Source organism: Phocoena phocoena, chromosome 7 (assembly GCF_963924675.1).
Source record: "Phocoena phocoena chromosome 7, mPhoPho1.1, whole genome shotgun sequence".
In the NCBI taxonomy this organism is placed as follows: Eukaryota; Metazoa; Chordata; class Mammalia; order Artiodactyla; family Phocoenidae; genus Phocoena; species Phocoena phocoena.
The window spans coordinates 82814559-82839468 of record NC_089225.1 but is presented as its reverse complement, the minus strand read 5'-3'; the positions used below and the strand labels follow the sequence as shown (position 1 = coordinate 82839468).

The following is a 24910-nucleotide window of genomic DNA, read 5'->3' as shown; positions in this document are numbered from 1 at the left end:
GCATCTTACTCTTCTGCCATCTTCCTCTCCTAGAGTTTAGTATCACTGCTAGATCGGTTTATTGATTTGGCTACTCTCTCTTTTTAAAAAAAATATATACTTTTTTTATCCTTTTTCTCTTTTTGTGTGTATGTGTATGCTTTTTTGTGTGATTTTGTCTGTACAGCTTAGCTTTTACCATTTGTCCTAGAGTTCTGTCCATTTTGGTTTTGCTTTTTTAGTATAGTTTTTAGTGCTTGTTATCTTTCATGGATTTGTTTATTGGTTTGGTTGCCCTCTTCTTTCTTTCCTTTTTTTAATTTCTTTTTATTTTTAATTATTTTTTATTTGAATAACTTTATTTTATTTTTCTTTCTTTCCTTTCTTTTCTCCCTTTCCTTCTGAGGCATGTGGCTGACAGGGTCTTGGTGCTCCAGCCAGGTGTCAGGCATGAGCCTCTAAGATGGGAGAGACGAGTTTAGGACACTGGTCCACCAGAAACCTCCCAGCGCCACGTAATATCAAACGGCAAAAGCTCTCCCAGAGATCTCCGTCTCAATGCTAAAAGGCAGCTCTACTCAACAACCTGGTAAGCCACAGGGCTGGACATCTCATTCCAAACAACTAGCAAGACAGGAACACAACACCACCCATTAGCAAGAGGCTGCCTAAAATGATAATAGGTTCACAAACACCCAAAAACACACCACCAGACGTGGTCCTGCACACCAGAAAGACAAGATCCAGCTTCATCCACCAGAAAAGAGGCACCAGTCCCACCCACCAGGAAGCCTACACAACCCACTGAACCAACTTTAGCCACTGGGGGCAGACACCAAAAACAATGGGAACTACGAACCTTCAGCCTGTGAAAAGGAGACCCCAAACGCAGTAAGTGAAGCAAAATGAGAAGACAAAAATACACAATAGATGAAGGAGCAAGGGAAAAACCCACCAGACCAAGCAAATGTAGAGGAAATAGGGAGCCTACCTGAAAAAGAATTCAGAGTAATGACAGTAAAGATGATCCAAAACCTTGTAAATAGAATGGAGAAAATACAAGAAATTTCTAACAAGAAACTAGAAGAACTAAATAGCAAACAAACACTGATGAACAACACAGTAAATGAAATTAAAAATTCTCTAGAAGGAATCAATAGCAGAATAACTGAGGCAGAAGAATGGATAAGTGACCTGGAAGATAAAATAGTGGAAATAACTACCACAGTGCAAAATAAAGAAAAAAGAATGAAAAGAATTAAAGACAGACTCAGAGACTTCTGGGACAACATTAAACGCAACAACATTCGAATTATAGGGGTCCCAGAAGAAGAAGAGAAAAACAAAGGAACTAAGAAAATATTTGAAAAGATTATACTTGAAAACTTCCCTAATATGGGAAAGAAAATAGTCATTCAAGTCCAGGAAGTAGAGAGTCCCATATAGGATAAATCCAAGAAGAAACACGCCAATCAAACTATCAAAAATTATATACAAATAATTATATACAAATAAATACAAAGAAAAAATATTAAAAGCAGCAAGGGAAAAGCAACACATAACATACAAGGGAATCCCCATAAGGTTAACAGCTGATCTTTCAGCAGAAACTCTGCAAGCCAGAAGGGACTGGCAGGACATATTTAAAGTGATGAAAGGGAAAAACCGACAACCAAGATTACTCTACCCAGCAAAGATCTCATTCAGATTGGACAGAGAAATTGAAACCTTTACAGACAAGCAAAAGCTAAGAGAATTAAGCACCACCAAACCAGCTTTACAACAAATGCTAAAGGAACTCCTCTAGGCAGGAAACACAGGAGACAAAAAACACCTACAATAACAAACCCAAAACATTAAGAAAATGGTAATAGAAACATACATATCAATAATTACCTTAAATGTAAATGGATTAAATGCTCCAACCAAAACACGCAGACTGGCTGAATGGATACAAAAACAAGACCCATATATATGCTGTCCACAAGAGACGCACATCAGACCTAAGGACAGATACAGACTGAAAGTAAGGGGATAGAAAAAGATATTCCATGCAAATGGAAATCAAAAGAAAGCTGGAGTAGAAATTCTCATATCAGACAAAATGAACTTTAAAATAAAGAATACTACAAGACACAAAGAAGGACACTACATAATGATCAAGGGATCGATCCAAGAAGATATAACAACTGTAAATACTTATACACCCAACATAGGAACACCTCAATACAAAAGGCATATGCTAACAGCCATAAAAGGGGAAACTGACAGTAACACAATCATAGTAGGGGACTTTAACACCCCACTTTCACCAATGGATAGATCATCAAAAATGGAAATAAATAAGGAAACACAAGCTTCAAATGATACACAAAACAAGATGAACTTAAATGATATTTATAGAATGTACCATCCAGAAACAACAGAATACACTTTCTTCTCAAGTGCTCATGGAACATTCTCCAGTATAGATCATATCTTGGGTCACAAATGAAGCCTTGGTAAATTTCAGAAAATTGAAAACATAACAAGTATCTTTTCCAACCATGACGCTATGAGACTGGATATCAATTACAGGAAAAAAAATCTGTAAAAAACACAAACACATGGAGGCTAAACAATACACTACTTAATAACCAAGAGATCACTGAAGAAATCAAAAAATACCTAGAAACAAATGACAATGAAAAAACGATGACCCAAAACCTATGGGATGCAGAACAAGCAGTTCTAAAAGGGAAGTTTAAAGCAATACAGTCCTACCTCAAGAAACAAGAAATATCTCAAATAAACAACCTAACCTTACACCTAATGCAATTAGAGAAAGAAGAAGAAAAAACCCCAGTGTTAGCAGAAGGTAAGAAATCATAAAGGTCAGATCAGAAATAAGTGAAAAAGAAATGAAGGAAGCAATAGCAAAGATCAATAATCTAAACCCTGCTTCTTTGAGAAGATAAACAAAATTGATAAACCATTAGCCAGACTCATCAAGAAAAAAAGGGAGAAGACTCAAATGAACAGAATTAGAAAAGAAAAAGGAGAAGTAACAACTCACAATGCAGAAGGAGAAAGGATCATGAGAGATTACTACAAGCAACTATATGCCAATAAAATGGACACCCTGGAGGAAATGGAAAAACACTTAGAAAGGCACAACCTTCCAAGACTGAACCAGGAAAAAATAGAAAATATGAACAGACCAATCACACGCACTGAAATTGATACTGTAATTAAAAATCTTCCAACACACAAAAGCCCAGGACCAGATGGCTTCACAGGCAAATTCTATCTATTCTATTGCTTCCAGAAATTCCGTATGCTAACACATATATACGGAATCTAAAATAGAAAGAAAAAAAAGGTCATGAAGAACCTAGGGACAAGACGGGAATAAATACACAGACCTATTAGAGCATGGACTTCAGGATATGGGGAGGGGGAAGGGTAAGGTGTGACAAAGTGAGAGAGTGACATGGACATATACACTACCAAATGAAAAACAGCTATCTAGCGGGAAGCATAGCACAGGGAGATCTGCTTGGTGCTTTGTGACCACCTAGAGGGGTGGGATACGGAGGGTGGGAGGGAGGGAGACGCAAGAGGGAAGAGATATGGGAACATATGTATATGTATAACTGATTCACTTTGTTATAAAGCAGAAACTAAGACACCATTGTAAAGGAATTATACTCTAATTATTATTAATTATTATACTCTAATTAAAATGTTAAAAAAAAAATTTTCCACAAACAAAAGCACAGGACCAGATGGTTTCACAGGCGAATTCTATCCAACATTTAGAGAAGAGCTAACATCTATCCTTCTCAAACTCTTCCAAAATACAGCAGACGGAGGAACACTCCCAAACTCATTCTATGAGGCCACCATCATCTTGACACCAAAACCAGACAAAGATATCACAAAAAAAGAAAACTACAGGCCAATATCACTGATGAACACAGATGCAAAAATGCTCAAGAAAATAGTAGCAAACAGAATCCAACAGCACATTAAAAGGATCATACACCATGATCAAGTGGAGTTTATCTCTGGAATGCAAGGATTCTTCAATATACGCAAATCAATCAATGTGATACAGCATATTAACAAACTGAAGGAGAAAAACCATATGATCATCTCAGTAGATGCAGAAAAAGCTTTTGACCAAATTCAACACCCATTTATGATAAAAACCCTTCAGAAAGTGGGCATAGAGGGAACTTACCTCAACATAATAAAGGCCATATATGACAAACCCACAGTCAAATTCGTCCTCAATGGTGAAAAACTGAAACCATTCTAAGATGAGTAACAAGACAAGGATGTCTCCCCACTATTATTCAACATAGTTTGGAAGTTTTAGCCACAGCAATCACAGAAGAAAACGCAATAAAAGGATTCCAAATCAGAAAGGAAGAAGTAAAACTGTCACTCTTTGCAGATGACAAGACAGTACACATAGAGAATCCTAAAGATGCCACCAGAAAACTACTAGAGCTAATCAATGAATTTGGTAAAGCAGCAGGATACAAAATTAATGCTCAGAAATCCCTTGCATTCCTATACACTAATGATGAAAAATCTGAAAGAGAAATTAAGGAAACACTCCCATTTACCATTGCAACAAAAAGAATAAAATACTTAGGAATAAACCTACCTACGGAGACAAAAGACCTGTATGCAGAAAATTATAAGACACAGATGAAAGAAATTAAACATGATACAAACAGATGGAGAGATATATCATGTTTTTGGACTGGAAGAATCAACATTTTGAAAATGATTATACTACCCAAAGCAATTTACAGATTTAATGCAATCCCATTCAAACTACCACTGGCATTTTTCACAGAACTAGAACAAAAAATTTCACAGTTTGTATGAAAACATAAGAGACCCCGAATAGCCAAAGCAATCTTCAGAAAGAAAAACGGAGCTGGAGAAATCAGGGTCCCTGACTTCAGACTATACTACAAAGCTACAGTAATCAAGACAGTATGGTACTGGCACAAAAACAGAAATAGAGATCAATGGAACAGGAGAGAAAGCCCAGACATAAAACCACTCATATATGGTCACCTTATCTTCGATAAAGGAGGCAGAAATATACAATGTAGAAAAGGCAGCCTATTCAATAAGTGATGCTGTGAAAACTAGACAGCTACATGTAAAAGAATGAAATTAAACACTTCCTAACACCATACACAAAAATAATTTTAAAATGGATTAAATACCTAAATGTAAGGTCAGACACTATCAAACTCTTAGAGGAAAACACAGGCAGAACACTCTATGACATAAATCATAGCAAGATCCTCTTTGACCCACCTCCTAGAGAAATGGAAATAAAAACAAAAATAAACAAATGAGACCTAATGAAACTTAAAAGCTTTTGTATTGCAAAGGAAACCATAAACAAGACGAAAGGACAACCCTCAGAATGGGGAAAATATTTGCAAACAAAGCGTCTGACAAAGGATTCATCTCCAAAATATACAAGCAGCTTGTGCAGCTCAATATGAGAACAACAAAACAATTCAATCCAAAAATGGACAGAACACCTAAATAGACATCTCCAAAGAAGATTGCCAAAAAACACATGAAAGGATGTTCAACATCACTAATCATTAGAGAAATGCAAATCAAAACTACAATGAGGGACCACCTCACACTGGTCAGAATGACCATCATCAAAAAATCTACAAACAATAAATGTTGGAGAGGGTGTAGAAAAAAGGGAACCCTCTTGCACTGTTGGTGGGAATGTAAATTGATACAGCCCCTATGGAGAACAGTATGGAAGTTCCTTAAAAAACTAAAAATGGAACTACCATACGACCCAGCAATCCTACTACTGGGCATATACCCTGAGAAAACCATAATTCAAAAAGAGTCATGTACCACAATGTTCACTGCAGCTCTATTTACAATAGCCAGGACATGGAAGCAACCTAAGTGTCCATCGACAGATGAAAGGATAAAGAAGATGTGGCACATATATACAATGGAATATTACTCAGCCATAAAAAGAAACGAAATTGAGTTATCTGTAGTGAGGTGGATGGACCTAGAGTCTGTCATACAGAGTGAAGTAAGTCAGAAAGAGAAAAACAAATACTGTATGCCAACACATATTTATGAAATCTTAAAAAAAAAAAATTGGTTCTGAAGAACCTAGAGGCAGGACAGGAGTAAAGACGCTGACGTAGAGAATGTACTTGAGGACATGGGGAGGGGGAAGGGTAAGCTGGGATGAAGTGAGAGAGTGACACAGGCATATATACACTACCAAATGTAAAATAGATAGCTAGTGGGAAGCAGCTGCATAGCACAGGGAGATCAACTCGGTGCTCTGTTTCCAACTACAGGGGTGGGATAAGGAGGGTGGAAGGAAGATGCAAGAAGGAGGAGATATGGGGATATACGTATATGTATAGCTGATGCACTTTGTTATACAGCAGAAACTAACACACCACTTTAGTAAAGCAATTATACTCCACCAAAGATGTTAAAAAAAAAAGAAGAAACATAAGGTAGACCTTACATAACTGATTCGGTTATGTGGACTATATTTAATTATATAAATTAAACCCAAGATTTTGAAAAATTGATGGATTAGTCAATTTTAGAGGAGTCCTGAACTTTTAAGATATACGAAGAAAGGTAATATGCACATTTTAAAACTCTTTTTATTCCAGAAGCATTCTAATCATTTAGTTCTAAAAACAGAATTGAATACCACCAAGTTACTCAAATGGCAAGACAGTTAAAATAGAAAAGTTCCAAAGATTTCAAAGAGAAGCAGACAGATCAAAATCTTTTTGTTTTAATGTTTTTTAAAATGTATTTTGCAATTATAAATTGGTTTTTACTGTAGTAATATTTTAAATGGTCCCAAAATGTAGGAATGGTTATGAAAATTATGACAATATATACAACATTATGTAGCCATCGAAAATGTTTATGAAGATCTTATAACATCATGAGAAGATGTTTGTTGCAATGGTAAGTTAAAAGAGCAGAACTCAAAATTCCATATATAGTATAATCCCAGCTATATTTTAAAAATCATTTAGAAGAAAAAAGTATTAAAAGGACATATACCAAAATATTAACAGAAGTTTGAGTAGTGGAGAAAGGGTTTGTTTTCCTATTTTTTTCTCTTTTCTTTATGACATTTACAATGGAGAAAGGATAACATTAATTTTTTCTAAGTTCTATACAAAGATAATTTTATAAGGTCACTTAATCTATCCATTACTGAGGTAACAGAAAAAAGCATTTAAACAAGTCATTAAGCTATCACATTTTAAGTGTAAAATTCGGTAAAAATTGGAAGAAAGCAGGCAAATTCTCACCTCAAGGCCGATCATTTTAACTTGACAACTGAGTTTTAATGAAACCATTAAAGTAGACTTCCCAGGACTTCCATGGTGGTGCAGTGGATAGGACTCCGAGCTCCCAATGCAGGGGGCCCAGGTTCAATTCCTGGTCAGGGAACTATATCCTACATGCATGCTGCAACTAAGAGATCGTATGCCACAACTGGGGAGCCCTTGTGCCACAACTAAGGATCCAGCAATCCGCAATTAGGGAGGCTGCCTGCTGAAACTAAGGAGCCCTGGAGCCGCAACTAAGGAGCCCATGTGCCACAACTAAGGAGTCCACCTGCGGCAACTAAGACCTGGTGCAACCAAATAAATAAATATTTTTTTAAAAAGATGTTTAGGGGGCTTCCCTGGTGGCGCAGTGGTTGAGAGTCTGCCTGCCAGTGCAGGGGGCGCGGGTTCATGCCCCGGTCCGGGAGGATTCCACGTGCCGCGGAGCAGCTAGGCCCATGAGCCATGGCCACTGAGCCTGCGTGTCCGGAGCCTGTGCTCTGCAACGGGAGAGGCCGCAGCAGTGAGGGGTCCGCGTACCGCAAAAAAAAAAAAAAAAGATGTTTAGGGACTTCCCTCGTGGTGCAGTGGTTAAGAATTCGCCTGCCAATGCAGGGGACACGAGTTCGAGCCATGGTCCAGGACGATCCCACATGTCACGGAGCAACTAAGCCTTTGCACCACAACTAATGAGCCTGTGCTCTAGAGCCCGTGTGCCACAACTACTGGAGCCCACGTGCCACAACTACTGAAGCCTGCACGCCTAGAGCCCATGCTGTCCAACAAGAGAAGCCACCACAATGAGAAGCCCGCGCACTGCAACAAAGAGTAGCCCCCGTTCAGCACAGCCAGAGAAAGCCCATGCACAGTGACAAAGACCCAACGCAGACAAAAATACATAATTTTTTTTTAAAAAGATGTTTAAAATAAACAAAGTATACTTCCCTATGAAAATCACAGAGAAGATAATCACTAGACAAAAAGATAGAAACAAAAAACAACCTACTACTGAGTTTGTATTTTCCAAATTATACATGTGAGTTAACTCACATAATAAAGGCTGCCAGCGTCACAGATAGCCTGTGTTTATTACATGTTCCTCATAGGCAAAATAGGAAAATAGTGTGGTCTTACTTGTGAAATATGATTGATTGAAGACTCCATCCTTCGAAGTTGGGACGCCTGGATATCCAGCATCTGCAGGACATTGTTGGCCAAGGTATTTATCAGATAGGCAACACTTGCTAAGGACTGGGTGGTGTAGGCTTTGGTTTCTTCTAGGGCTCGCTGCTTATCTGCTGACTAGAAAAACAAACAAACAATCATTACTTCAAAGATAACCCATTCTATCGATCTAATCTTCAAAAATACTCATCAAAACCATTATGTTGCTGAATCTACACACACTAGTGTAAAATACTTTGAAAACTAGTTATCAGTATTCATGTAAACCCAACAACTAAATTATTGACTTCACTAATATTTTCACGTTGAATAGTTTCATCTTTGTACAGATGCAAATAAAATCCTGAAGCTGTTGTTTAAAAAATGAGATCCGATGGATATTTTGAGTAATGACAGCAAGTACAGTACATAGCTTCTCAAGGTCACTGCTTGGAAAGGTAGCATTGATTTGAATGAGTAAATTCTGGCGTACATTTTTCTGCTTTCCTGAATTCCTCTTTTCCTTTCACTCTAACATGTAAAATGCATTTATAAAGAAATGTCTGTTTAAAGTAATAATGACAAAATAATTATGATAAATAAAAATGATGAAGTAAATAAAATGGTAATAATCATGATAAATAATGATAAATTAAAATAAAAGTAATAAAAGGACACTTTCTTCCCAAGCATCTGAAGTATTATAACCCTATGGAACATAAACTGCCATGTATCATAAACCCTACTTGAAAAACGGAGAGTACACAGTAAAAAGTGGTTAAGTGATTATTTCCAAGGTCACAAAGGAAAGCAATTGTAAAGTTACATGTTCTATACTGCTGGCAAACACCATTTTCTTGCCCTAGTTCTACAGAAAGACTCTATGGTTCAGCAGAATGTACACAAGTGTCTGAATCAGAAATCTTTTATCTTAATGTCAGTTCTACCATTATAGCATGTCATATTTTAAGCAGTTGTGAACATCAAGTAAGATAATGAATGTAAAACCACTTTCTAATACTATAAATCATTATATCTAACAAACGTCATTACCTCTTTGAGTAGTCATTAACTGTTCAAAGTCCACTATGTCCCACTCTCCCCTCTCCCACACCATTTAGGACTCTAAACTTCTTTACGACTCTAAACTTCTAAACTTAGCTTAGAAAAACAGTCAAATAAGAAAAAGACACAGACAAGGATGTACACTGACAGTTAATGGTGAAAAAGAAAAAAACATGAGACTGATTAAACAATACATTCATATACAACCTTTATGCAGTAATGAAAATAGTATTGTTATGTATTACTGATATGGAAAAATATCTACAAAATAACTAATTGAAAGAGAGCTGTTTACAAAGTACCTTAACACAATCATCCTAATTTTGTAGGCGCCTGTGTATAAATGTAAGCACAAGAAAAAGGTCAGAAAAAGGCCCAAAATGTTAACATAAGTTTTCTCTGAATGTTAGGAATATAACTTGAGTCTTTTAATGATTTTTAATATGGTCTATTTTTTTTTACCTTGGGCATAAATACTTGTGTTATCAGAAAAAGTAAAGCTATATTACTTTGTAAAACCATAATGCATGCATTAATACAAAAGAGCAAACTTTAAGTGCTCTGTCCTAGTCAACTACTCACAAGGAATATCTGTAAGGAATAAGAGCACCAAAACAATATTTTTAATCCTTCTGAAATGTATTTTACATTTGCACACTTATTTAAACAATGATTTTGGGCTCAAGAGATTTTTCTTGTTATTTCTAAGCGCCAAATGAAGCTTTAAAGTGTTGAGGCTGCTGCACGTCTGCTGTATGGATAAGTCAACCCTCGGACATTCACTAAGGTTTTATAAGAACCTAATTTTACAAGAGTGGATACTCTAAGTTTTAGAGTTTTGTGCTTGCTTCAGCAGCACATATTCTAAGTTTGAGATTGTTTTCCTATAAAGCTAAGTGATGAATAAAAACCTGAATAAATGCAAACAGAACCTATTTAAATAAAACTGATATCAAAATTGCTACTTTAACCTAGAAGCCTTATAAATGACAATAGAGAAGCTACAGTATCTTATTTTACATGTAAGAAATAGTGAACAACACTGTAATAGAGGTTATTTTGTAATTCTTAAACAATGTATGATAAGTAAACACCTGTGACTATATTCTTATCTTTTGCTACAACCAAGTTTAATTATCACAGTTATAGTTCATGCATTAAAGGCACTATGACACCTCAACCCAGTTATCTAATATTCCTATTTAAATGGGATTAAGTTCCTGAAAAAAAGAAGAAATTTAGATGAAGGAGATAATTATCATAGGCTTATAGAGGAATATTATAATGTATGCTATGGTAAGTACAAATAGGCCTATGAGAAAAGATTCTTACATAGAATAAAGTGACTTATTGCCAAGAGCCATCCTAGGCAATGATTAATCCTTCCTACTTTGTTATTTCTTCACTTTCCCTCATGATACTGGCTTCTTATCTCTACAAGGGGATGTTCCCAAAGACTCTGTCTTCAGACTACTCTTCTTGCTGTACTTGCAACCCTTAGAAAGAAATTTCACTCCTTCCTTAGCTATCACTTCCAAGCACAGAATTTTTAAATCTATTTACATCTTAACTTCCATCTCTCCCAAACCCATATTTCTGTTTACATGGCACCTCACCATGTATAATGTGCCGTATCAGTATATCTATAACTCACCACCTTCCCCAAAACTACTTCCTCCTACTTTTGTTAATTACTCCATCACCTCAGATATTTTCCAAGTCTCTGTATCCTACACCTAATCCGTTTACATGATCCTTATATTCTATCTATGCCAACACATCATTTCCTTTCTTTCAACTGCTACTGCCTACATTCTACTTCAGGCCCTCGTTATCTCTTGCCAGGACTACTATACCAGTTTCTAGGTCAGATTGTAGTATCTTACATGTGGTCCTGCAGATTCATCTTTCTAAATCAGTTCTGAAGCCCCCAGAGCTTCATCTTACCTACTTAAATAAAAAGCTTTACTTATCATTTACAGTCTTCCTTAATATGGCCTAGAACTTATCTTCCATTCAACCCTACTTGAACCTTAGATTACAGTTTAATTAGACTTAACGGTTCACAAAACAGACCGTGGTTTCTTACCTTTGTGCCTTTGCCTATTTTCTTCACCTGAACCCATCAACTTCACCAACAACCCATTCCCTACCTTATCATCCCTGATTGTGATACTGATCATTTCTTACTGAGAATTCCCACAGGATTTTGTTTTCAGGTTTACAGCACATACTTTATAATATCGGGCTGGCCATAAAGTTCGTTCGGGGTTTTCGCAAGGTGTTATGGAAAAACCCAAATGAACTTTTGGGCCAACCCAATATGCGCATGTTTCATTGACCCAAACTCCCACACCCCCTAGTGGAAAGACCTTGAGGGTAAGTATTATGCTTTCACATCACATTACACACAGGCATTACATATTATCTGTTGAAGTGTATCTACCAAAATGTTCCAGAGAATCAAAGTTACTTCTATCACCCAATAGGCAGTGAGGGTTGGGAGGAAGAAGTGATATAAGAAAGATTTCTTTGACCTCCAGAAGCTTTGGCACCATCCATGGTACTCATGCCTTACTGTGTACCCCTAAAAAGAAAGTTCAAACTTGTTTTTCAATTTGATGTTCTAGGATGGGTGCTGAGAAATATGAAGAATAAGAACGTTACACCCTCTAGAGCAGCTCAAGACTGCAGTATTATTACCACTAGGTTACTACCATTATTTATTTTTCCTTTTCACTTCTACTAATAGGAAAACAGATAGATTTGGTAGAGATTTAAGTATATAGATAATGGGGAGGGGGCAGGAAAACAATGATAATATTTAAGACGGACGTGTATGGACATGCAGGAGAGAATTCTCCTCTACAGATCACACCCTTGAGATCTACTGTCTGTTTCTTTCTCTTCTCCAGCAGTAAATCTCTCACCCACTCTAGTCCAGCCTGTTACTCTACCTGGAAAATATGTAATTATTTTTGCTCTGGGTATAAACTATTACCACATTAGTTAAAGTACAGGTACTAAGTTCTCATTCAATCAGTTATCTTAAGTATTAAACAATTTCTTCTAGACCTGCCATGATTAATTTCATTTCATCAAACCCTTATTGACTGAATGTATATTACATGACAGACATTGTACTATGTACTAGAATATGAAAATGAAACACGTTCTCTGCACTCAAGAAGATTTTAGTCCAATACAGAGAAAAGCATATAAAACAGAAAATGTCAATGCAGAATGGTCAGGGATATGAATGCCATCCAACTAGGAACACTATCTTATATGACCATCCAAGTGGAGTCTCACAGAATGGAGTTAATCCTGCCAAGCAGGAGTAAGAGAAGATATTCCAGGCAGAGCAAACAGCCTAAACAAGGGCACAGAGGCATGAAAAAGATTCTTGAATCCAGAACACATGTAAGTTTGGTATTATTAACATATCATCAGTTCACTACTGCCCCTACTTTAAGACTGAGACATGTGCTGAAATTTAAGATTAGTATAGTAACTAACCGTTTTCTTTCTCACAAAATTGTTAAGAAATTAAAATATCACACATATAATTAACCTAGTAAGGTCATGGCAGAGTCATAGCACCTGATTCAATAATGGGGCTGAGGAGAGGGGAGTATTCTTAGATTACCTATTTACTGAGCTTTCAATTCTGCATTCCAAAAAATCTTGTTACTAAACCAAATTGAAAAGAAAGGTCCCATCACTAAATCTCACAGAAATTAAAGTAATAGCTTCTAAAATATATGCCAAGGGCTTCCCTGGTGGTGCAGTGGTTGAGAGTCCACCTGCCAATGCAGGGGACATGGGTTCGTGCCCCGGTCTGGGAAGATCCCACAGGCCGCGGAGCGGCTGGGCCCGTGAGTCATGGCCACTGAGCCTGCACGTCTGGAGCCTGTGCTCCGCAACGGGAGAGGCCACAACAGTGAGAGGCCCGCGTACCGCAAAAAAAAAAAAAAATAATAAAATATATGCCAATCATTATATACAAATAGAAAGATTTTACCAAGACCATACAAAATATTAGAAATATACTTATGTCTTCAGAATTGTTCAAATATTAATTTCTATGATGCCTAAAAGGGAATATATTCATTTGCTTCCAAACTCCTGGATGGAGAATGCAGTCTCCAAAAAAAAAGTATGGCATTCAAATTAGAATGAGTCATACAAGTCATAGTGAAAAATAGCAAAGCACAATTAGATAAACATGGACAGTTCACCAAGGAAAGAACACAAGACAAACATGAACATGGGAAAACATTCAGCCACACAAATGATGGGGGGAAAAAACGACAGAAACAAAGCACCATTTTTACCAAGTAATTAACAAAAAAGTTTAAAGAGCATACCTGCATCATTTTAAATTTGCTTTGTGGTTATCTTGCTTTGGAAGACGAAGAAAGAGAAGCACATGCGATGAATGCCAAATACTCTTATGAAAGGAAAAGTAACACTGAACGTGCCAGGAGACTGCAGAAATCAAGAGAAAGGACTGTTTTAAGAGGACAACATGGTCATGCTACTAAGAAGAAAGATGAGGTCAGAAAAGTATCCAGTAAACAGCTGTGGCAATATGGAATTGCTTGATGAATTTTTAAAAAGCATTTTTAGCTGGGCAGTCGTGTAGAAATCAGATCAGAATGAATTTTAAGAATTGAGATGGATGCTGGGAAAGCAGCCCTAAGGTCCACAGAGCCATGGTTCATTAGAGATGCCACTTAGATGAACAACAGGAACTACCAAGGGGAAAGCTGGATGTAGGAGTCCAAAGCTCAGGAGAGAGGTCAGGGTGGGAAATAAACACTTGTCATTGGTGTATAGAGAGTACTTACAGCATGAACCTAGAAGAGGATACCTGAGGAGTATAAACGCAAATCTGAGAATCCATCCCTGGGGCATGCCAACATTTCAAGGAACGGCTCTCCTAAAGAGAAGCCAGCAAAGGGAGAACAAAGGAGCAGCCAGTGAGGTAGAAGGAAAGCCTGGGGAATGTGTAATCATGGACTTAAGAGAGGAAAATATTCAGGGGAATGTTTTCCTTCAGCTGAGTTGAAAGCTGCTGAGCAAAAAAACAAGATGAGAACAAAGACATGGATCCAACATGGTGCTCATCAATTACCTTGACAAGTGACACCTCAGGGGACAGACTATCAGATGCAGGAAGAACTAAGTTTGAGTACCTCAAACCAGAGGACAGATCAACATGGACTCCTGTCCTCAGAGGAATATGGATGATCTTCCCCCAGGCGGATCATTTGTGCTTGCCTTGGAAAGATCAGTCTGATGTGGATGCATAGATGTCTAGGGTGAGACAGGACGTACAGTTTGCCCAGCCAAGGAACCACGGAATCAGGTCTCCTGGGAGGAGCAAAAACCAGGTGAAGCAGGGAGCACATGGCAGGGAGCTGTGGGTAATACAGCTTGAGCTTCAGTAGAACCTGGTCATGGGTATCTGGAGCTAGCTGGAGGCCCTGAATTCCTGCTCCGGCAGGAGGACCTGCCCTTGAGGAACATGGTGATGGTAATGGGACAGCCCAAGGAAGAAGAGGAGCTGAATGTGTTTATGTTGTGGGGCAGGGTCCGGGGAAGGGGGCCAGAGGGAGAAGAGGTGCCTGGAAGGAGGACCAGTCTGACAATCTCCTTCTTCCTTCAAGTGCCAATGCCGGCTCTCACCACCTGAGGACATCCTTCTGGAGCCTTTGCAAGGGCATAGTTTAGAGGTCCATCCTCCCCACTCCCATAAGGCCCATGCTGACTCTGGCACAAAAAAATGCTGCCCCTAGGGCAAACTGTTTCTAATTCTCACCTTAACAGGTCCTGTTGGTACAACTGCTTCATGATTTCTCTTTCATTCTGAAATCCTACAACACCCGACTTGTACTGAGTGTCTCCAGTATGCTAGATGACTAAGCACATACCAGCATGAGTACTGAGTGGAGGAGGTGGCGGGTGGCAGGCCTCTCCTGGGTGGAGAGGGTGGCCTTGTGGATTTCAGTCTGATGCTCCCACAGGTGTCGGTGGTTGAGTAACCTCCCTCACTCTTTATCCCACGTTCTCCGGGAATTCACCTCGTGAAACTGTCCTCTCTTCACTATACACTTGGGCCCAGCATGTCCATCCGGGGTGTTTTACGTTCCATTACCTTTTCCATGTTTGGGAGCTTTCATTCTACAGATTAAAAATATTTTTTTGAAATTAAAAAGAATTGAAGAAAGCACATATAGACAACTCTTTGTAAAATGTTTGGCCATACAGCAAATTAAAGAAATGGAATGAGCTAGAAGAGAATATAGTGTTAAAGAAAGGTTTATTTTAAGGTGGGAAATACCAGAGCAGTTTTACATGCTGAGATAAACAATCTAATGAGACAGGAAAGGTGGAAGAGGCAAAAGGGTTTAAGGAAAAGAACAAAATATTTGAGAAGGGGAGAGCTCAAATGGAGTGACTAGTCTTTGACTGGAGGAGAACAGTTCTTTTAGAAACTGTCGTCTTTGCAAAAAAGAAAAAGGAGAAAGTTGCTGCAGTTAAAAGGTTTATAGGGCTTCCCTGGTGGCACAGTGGTTGAGAGAGTCCGCCTGCCGATGCAGGGGACACAGGTTCGTGCCCCGGTCCAGGAAGATCCCACATGCCGTGGAGCGGCTAGGCCTGTGAGCCATGGCCGCTGAGCCTGCACGTCCAGAGCCTGTGCTCCGCAACGGGAGAGGCCACAACAGTGAGAGGCCTGTGTACCGCAAAAAAAAAAAAAAAGGTTTATAGATTTTAATCTGGGAAGATGAAGATTTAGGCTAGTAGCTTTAATCTCTGAAGTATGAGGCAGGGCAATATATAAAAATGAAGAGGGCAGAGAGATTTGTGGATATAAAAAGAGAAGAAAAAAAAAAAAGAAAGACATGAAGATAAGACATATTTATCTCAAGGCTTCCCTGGTGGCGCAGTGGTTAAGAATCCACCTGCCAATGCAGGGGACACGGGTTCGAGCCCTGGTCCAGGAAGATCCCACATGCCGCGAAGCAACTAAGCCCGTGAGCCACAACTACAGAGCCTGTGCTCTAGAGCCCGCGTGCCACAACTACTGAGCCCGCGTGCCACAACTACTGAAGCCCACATGCCTAGAGTCTGTGCTCCGCAACCAGAGAAGCCACCACAATGAGAAGCTCACACACCGCAACAAAGAGTAGCCCCCGCTCACTGCAACTAGAGAAAGCCCGCACTCAGCGACGAAGACCTAATGCAGCCATAAATAAATTAATTAATTAATTAAAAAAAAAAAGACCATTCTCAATTCTATCTTACTAAAAAAAAAAAAAAATATCTTTATCTCAGAAAAAACAGGGAGGATTAAACAACATGTATGCCAAGAATTTAGCACAGAACTTGGCACAATAGAAGAGCTCAATAAATGATAGACCTTTTTATGTTATCTGATCTCCAGATGTAGAAAATCTTTTAAATATAAAGCAATGGACAGGAAGGACAACTACGATCTCCAAAACTGCTATATTATAAAAGTTTTCAAATAATATAATAAAGCTTCAAAATATAAACAAGCAAATCAAAACCCTACACCCAACAGGGTAACAAACATGTAAATTTAAATACACAAATTTAAGACAGAAAATTTAAAACCAACTCTGTAAACGACAGTTATATTGAAAAGACGAGCCACAAACTGGTTTAAAATATCTACAAAACATATTTGATAAAGAACCAGCATCCAAACTACGCACGGAACTCTTAAAACTCAACAGTAAGAAAACAATCAAATTTTTTAATGGGCAAGAGATCTGAACAGATACCTCACCAAAGAAGATATACAGATGGCAAATAAGCATATGAAAAGATTCAACATTATATGTCATGAAGGAATTGCAAACTAAAACAAGATACCACTACACACCTATTAGAACAGCTAAAATCCAAAACACTGACAACACCAAATGCTGGAGAGGAAGTGGAAGGAGAACTCTCACTCATTGCTGGTGCGAATGCAGAATCGTACAGCCACTTTGGAAGACAGATTGGCAGTTTATTACAAAACTAAATACACTCTTACCATATGATGCAGTAACCATGCTCCTCAGTATTTACTCAAATGAGCTGAAAATTTATGTTTATACAAATTTTGCACAAGGATACTCTTATCATGTGATCCAGCACTTGGTATTTTCCTAAAAGAGCTGGAAACTTATGTCCACACAAAAACCTATATATAGATATTTATAGAAGCTTTATTCATAATTGCCAAAACTTAAAAGCAACCAAGATGTCCTTGAGTAGGTGAATGGAGAAATAAACAGTGGTACATCAAACAACTGAATACTATTTAGCACTAAAAAGAAATGAGCTATCAAGCCATGAAAAGACATGGAGGAATAATAAATGTATATTACTAAGTGAAAGAAGCCAATCTGAAAAGGCTACATACTGCATGAGTTTAACTATATGACATTCTGAAAAAGGCAAAATTATGGAGACAGGAAAAAAGATCAGTGGTTGCCAGGAGTTTGTGGAAAGGGACGGGAGGGATAAATAGGTGGAACACAGGGGATTTTTAGGGCGGTGAAACTATTCTGTATAATACTGTAATGGTGGGTACATGTCACTATACATTTGTCAAAAATCATAGAATGTGAAACACCGAAAGCAAGCCCTAATGTAAACTACAGACTTTAGTTAATAATTACAATATTGGTTCAGCTTTGATAATGTACCACACTAGTGCAAGATGTTAATAAAAGGGGCAACTGGGCGTAGGGGTTTAGGGGTATATGAGAAGACTCTGTCTTCCATTTTTTCTGTAAAACTAAAACTGATCTAAAATAAAAGCCCTATAACCAACATTCTTATAAGACAGTTCTATCCCAGCTACCTTCTGTTCTACTTATTTAGCCCATAGAGGAAAAAAAAAATCAGTATTTTTGCACCTCCAAACTCTAGAAGTACTAGGTCCTCCCAATACAGCTTTCTCTCTTTGCTCCATTCCAGTAGGATTTAACCTTCAGAATTTTCTCAAGAAAAGTCAGGGAGGGCTTCCCTGGTGGCGCAGTGGTTAAGAATCCACCTGCCAATGCAGGGGACACGGGTTCAAGCCCTGGTCTGGGAAGATCCCACATGCTGCAGAGCAACTAAGCCCGTGCGCCACAACTACCGAGCCTGCACTCTAGAACCCGCGTGCCACAACTACTGAAGCCCACACGCCTACAGCCTGTGCTCCACAACGAGAGAAGCCACCGCAGTGAGAAGCCCGCGCACCACAGCTAAGAGTAAAGCCTGCTCACTGCAACGAAGACCCAATGCAGCGAAAGGAAGAAAAGAAAAGTCAGGCAACAATTTTCATGCCTACTCCCATATCATGCCCAGTTCAGTCAGGATCTACTCAGATCTCGCTCCCTGTACACAGCTCAAGCATTTCTACAGATTAGCAAACCTCAAACTGGGGATGAAATCTCAATCCTCCTTTTTAGTAGACAACCCCAATTTCTATGACTGATTTTCATAAACCTCTCCTGATATATGTGGATATGAGGGAGAAGCACAGCATTTCTACTACCCTCTTATAAGAAATCTTTATTCGTTTACATACACATATGTAAATGAATGGATATATATACCTATGTATATGTATATTAATGGATATACAGAGAATAAGGGGGTGAAAAGCAGTCTCATCTCTCAGCAGGTCCTATAAGAGTAACATAACAGCCTTTATTAAAATACAGAGGTAATTGTTAAACACTGTCCTCAACTTTGGAGCCTGAACTATAACACCAAGACAACAAAATAAAGTCTCATTTAATATCCTCTTACACAAATAATTAGAAACCATATAAATGTCCAACAACAGGGAAAGAGTTACATAAATTTGGCACAACTATATCATAAGATATTTAGTATTAAAAACTGTTTATGGGGCTTCCCTGGTGGCGCAGTCGTTGAGAGTCCGCCTGCCGATGCAGGGGACACGGGTTCGTGTCCCACTCTGGGAGGATCCCACATGCCGCGGAGCGGCTGGGCCCGTGAGCCATGGCCGCTGAGCCTGCACGTCTGGAGCCTGTGCTCCGCAACGGGAGAGGCCACAACAGTGAGAGGCCCGCGTACCGCAAAAAAACAAAAAAAAAACTGTTTACGGGACTTCCCTGGTGGCACAGTGGTTAAGAATCCACCTGCCAATGCAGAGGACACGGGTTTGATCCCTGGTCCGGGAAGATCCCACATGCTGTGGAGCAACTAAGCCCGTGCGCCACAACTACTGATCCTGCGCACCACAACTACTGAAGCCCACCCGCCGGAGAGCCTGCGCGCCCCAACTACTGAGCCCATGCACCTCAACTACTGAAGCCTATGCACTCTAGGGCCCGCGTGCCGCAACTTCTGAGCCCGTGTGCTGCAACTACTGAAGCCCACGTGCCTAGAGACCATGCTCCACAGCAAGAGAAGTCACTGCAACGAGAAGCCCGCACACTGCAACCAAGAGTAGCCCCTGCTTGCCGCAACCAGAGAAAGCCTGCGTGCAGCAACAAAACCCAACCCAAAAGACCCAACACAGCCAAACAAAAACAAAAACACAACAGGCTCTGCCTTTCTGTTTGCTTTAGAGTTTTCATTCTGTTTTCCTTTATAGTCATCTTCTACACTGTCTCCTGGCCAAAACAAACGAACAAAAAATAACTCAGTACAGGAAAGCAGTATTAAAGATAGTATTATCTCCTTCTTATTCAGCATCTATTACTGTTTTTTCTGGTTAAAGAATTCCACATTCATGTGGCAAATTCAGTTCGTGGCAGTTGACTCCCATTCTCCCTCCACCTTACCCATGCCACAGGTATGGACACAAGACCCAAGCTTACCTAAAGTACACCAATCCTTCGGACACTGTCTGATTTAGAGGACACTGATTCAAGTTAAGCCAGTAAGAGTCTTCTGTGGAACTTCTCTAACAGTTTGGAAAATATTAGTTAGCAAAGGTTGCTGTGGTGGCCACAGAGACACATGTTCTGACCTCCCTTCAAGAGACCATGCTTTAGGGAGCCCAGGTGACTGACAGTCACCAGCTGTACCTTTAGAGATGGTGCTTATGCTGAGCCATACTTCTCCTAAGAAATGTATTATTCCTGAATAACAAAGTATAGATCACACTTGAAAGTAATTACCCTGATTTTGGTCCTTCCTGGTTTCATACATGATATCAGCAACAAGAGGCAAAAGAGACTAACAAGGATCCTATTTAATCCCTGTGTTGGGTCAACATTTTCAACTCAGAAGTATCTTGATCTTGGAGTCATACCCTTAAATGCTGGCCCAGTCTCTAGTTTGCCAAGCAAACTTCCTTTTCTGCATGGTGGGCTCATCATCTGTTGCTTCTTACCTAGCTCATATAATGAACCCAATTCTACTGATCCCCAGGCAATTTGTTATTCTGAATCAGCTCATCCCTAGTATCTAAATTCTCCTTTATACTCCTCTTGCTGAACTGCTACTTTGGCCTGTCCATACCTCTCTGTGCTTTCCATCTCTGTCCTCCATCACCTACAGTGTTCTAATTCTTCTCCTCTCACATCTGCAGCTCCTCAACTGTCCTAACCTAAAAATAACTAAATTTGTTTCCCCTCATCATATCCCACTTCCCCTTTCCAGCTTCTCAAAACTCTAAGTGAAAAAATCCTCTCCACCCAAAACTGCACCTTGTGTTTAAAGCATTCTTTATCTTCTTACAAATCAGAACCTTTGTCATTCATGACTTTACATGGCAATACAAACCATTTTTAAATCATTTAAAAGTTTTCTTAAAATCCTAACACAAGATATAGCAACTGAATAGAAAACTTACAAGTGTCTTAAGTGTAAAATCGCTTCAATTTCTAAATACCTAAATCTATATGTACCAGTACATGTACTGTATATGTATAGAGAGTGTCAGTATATATAAATATACTACATATTCTATATTAAGAATATAAGCGGGCTTCCCTGGTGGCACAGTGGTTGAAAGTCCACCTGCCGATGCAGGGGACACGGGTTCGTGCCCCGGTCCGGGAAGATCCCACATGCCGCGGAGCGGCTGGGCCTGTGGGCCATGGCCGCTGAGCCTGCGCGTCCGGAGCCTGTGCTCCGCAACGGGAGAGGCCACAACAGTGAGAGGCCCGCATACCGCAAAAAAAAAAAAAAAAAAAAAGAATATCAGCTATATACTGTTCTAACTTAACAGATGAAAAAGGTTAATTCTTTCAGATCAAGCAAGGTATGAATTTGGGATCTCTGTGTAAATTCTACAAATGAGAGAAACTATAGGTGGAATTCTCTAAAATTTTTCAGTGGGTAGAGGCTTAAAAGACCCAAAGTATCAATAGGTAGATGCCTATCCATGCCCACCCTATCCCCACACACACCACTTCTCCACACACAGAGTCAGAAAAAAGAACAGGCAAGAACTTAGATCAGAAACAACGCTCCCTATGATTTGTAAGTTATCATGTAGCAATTATAAATGATGTAAGACTGCTATTAAGAACCTTCCCGGGCTTCCCTGGTGGCGCAGTGGTTGAGAGTCCGCCTGCCAATGCAGGGCACACGGGTTCGTGCCCCGCTCCGGGAAGATCCCACGTGCCGCGGAGCGGCTGGGCCCGTGAGCCATGGCCGCTGAGCCTGCGCATCCGGAGCCTGTGCTCCGCAGCGGGAGGGGCCGCAACAGTGAGAGGCCCGCGTACCGCCAAAAAAAAAAAAAGAACCTTCCCAAGAGGGTTTTCTATCTCGAAATGTGATCTGGAGACATTTTTACTGATAAAATTAAGATGTCATTCATAGGAAGTCAAGTGAAAATGTAATCAGTGAAAATTCATCTATCTGCTTGGGAAATAGAAGAAAAGTTCATATGGGATGGAGAGAACTATAAAGACACATGTAAAAGACTGAAAAATTGTATTTAACGTGTCATAGCTGATCACATTTTTATCTAACATTCCCTCCATCTTTATTAAAAAGAGAAAAGAAACTTCTCTCCACCTCATACCCTGGGTGTGACCTACACTAGGCCAATTCTAATACTTTTGCCCATTCTAGGCCACAGTGATTTTCTTCCAGAGAAATACAGATACATCTCTGGATTTTTTCCAACTGATTCTGGAAGAGAGAACTTTCCTTTCCTCTTAGATGTATGAGGTCTGAAACATATGTAAGGCTATCTCACAGGACACGGAGTATGCCTATCTGAAAGGACAAAGCCAACATGCAGAAAGAAACAGAAATGAGAGAGTTTGAGTTCTTGATGCCAGCCATTCCTACTTTTTCACATGGCTTGGTTAGTAACTAATACATTCACATTTTTGTTATTTGTGATTGGGCAGGAGGAGGTGCTGACTGAAGAGGAACTGACCACCACACTCAAGGTACGGTGCACGCCTGCTGAGGAGTTCAGAGAGTTTAAAGACCAGGATGGATGGGGAGATGATAAAAGGGAAGAGGACAGGGCTTCCCTGGTAGCGCAGTGGTTGAGAGTCTGCCTGCCGATGCAGGGGGACGCGGGTTCGTGCCCCAGTCTGGGAAGATCCCACATGCCGCAGAGCGGCTGGGCCCGTGAGCCATGGCCGCTGAGCCTGCGCGTCCGGAGCCTGTGCTCCGCAACGGGAGAGGCCACAGCAGTGAGGGGCCCACGTACCGCAAAAAAAAAAAAAAAGGGAAGAGGACAGCCTGACAATCACAAGTGTCACTAAACTCAAACCATCATGGAGACAGCTTCTTGGGGACAGTTTTGCTGACCCTGCAAACCTATGCCACAGACTTAAAAACTGAACAAGATTTATTCAGTAATAAGGAAGTCTACGCCAAACCCAGCTAGAAGAAACAGAATGCTTCACGGGTTTCTTATGATCAGAAGATGATCTTACACCAATTGTTGGAACTGACAAGTTAGCAAGGTTCCCTGTTGCCTGAAGGAGCATCATTATGGAAAAGAACATTATTCTAAGCTGATATTCACTGATGCTTGAAAAGGAAAATATGGACCTTTTGCTTTGCTTTTCGTATTAAACACCAAGAGGAAAAGTTAAAAGAAGTTTTTTCAAATTGAGTTTCTGTCACTTGAAGCCAACGAATCCTAAAACACTTAAAAGTGTTACTTTTAATAGCTTAATATATACTGGCTTCAGCTCTCAGTAACACGGCATCTTTAAAATAGTTGTTATGTCATCTACCTAGACAACCTATGTATATGCTAACTGGAAACAACTGAGGCAGATAAACTTGATATTCACCTCCACCCCTAAAGTATCAGTGGAGAGAAAAAGAAGTTTACTTTAGAAATAAAACAAAAGATCACAGACTAATCTTTTCGAGATTCAAAAAATAAAGTTATTTGCTGAGATTGTGGTTGGCTATTTCAGGAAAACCTATCACTAAAGCCAAAGTGAGGTTTCTAGAAAATGATGAGGATAACAGAAAAGATAGGGCATTTGGGTTCTTATTCTAGCTCTGCTACTATCTTACCAGGTCATAAATAACTCACTTATACTCTCAAGAAATCAGTTACTACTTGTTACATTGGAAAGTCTAGACTATTACATCATTTTCAGCTATAAAATACCATGATTCTTTTCTGGAATTTGGAAGTAGGTCATTTTAGATTCAACTATACATGCTTATCTAAAAAGTGACAGATCACAAGTTTTATGATAGTATCTATTTTAGGTTAGGAAAAAAATAAGTCTGGTAAATTTGACATCAAATTTGTTTTAAAACAGACAAAAGTTTTAAAACACTTTCCTTATTACTTAAAGATGCTCTCCTTTACTCAGTTGCCTTTTTAAACACATTTCAAGTATGGGAGAAAATATTTGCAAATACATGACTGATAAGGAGTTAATATCCAAAATATATGAACAGCTCATACAACTCAGTATTGAAAAAACCCAATTAAAAATGGGCGGAAGACCTGAATAGACATTTTTCCAAAGAAGATATACAAATGGTCAACAGACACATGAAAAGATGCTCAACATCACCAATCATTCACAGAAATGCAAATCAATACCACAATGAGATATCACCTCACATCTGTCAGAATGGCTATCATCCAAAAAACGAAAAAAAAAAAAAAGACTACAAATAACAAATGTTGGCAAGGATGTGGAGAAAAGAGAATCTTGTACACTATTAGGAGGAATGTAAATTGGTGCAGCCACTGTGAAAAACAGTAAAGAGACATTTTAAAAGAATATAAAACCACAAAAAAGGGAAAACAATTTTAGAAACTCAATGCAAGAGGTCCAAATCTGACTAATAAAAACACAAAAAAAGAATACACAGCAGAA

General features: G+C 39.2%; 1 protein-coding gene across 44 annotated transcripts in view; it reads right to left on the bottom strand.

The window, feature by feature from the left end:
* The window catches only part of ABI2 (abl interactor 2), a 96227-nt gene that overhangs the window by 57281 nt on the left and 14036 nt on the right, over positions 1-24910 (bottom strand). For 35 of the 44 annotated variants that reach the window (XM_065880037.1, XM_065880038.1, XM_065880050.1 and 32 more), the window contains exon 2: positions 8493-8660. The exons of the other annotated variants lie outside the window; for them this stretch is intronic. In XM_065880037.1, coding sequence (XP_065736109.1) covers positions 8493-8660 — 168 coding nt within the window. The remainder of the gene's footprint in view (positions 1-8492; positions 8661-24910) is intronic. 44 annotated transcript variants of the gene reach the window in all.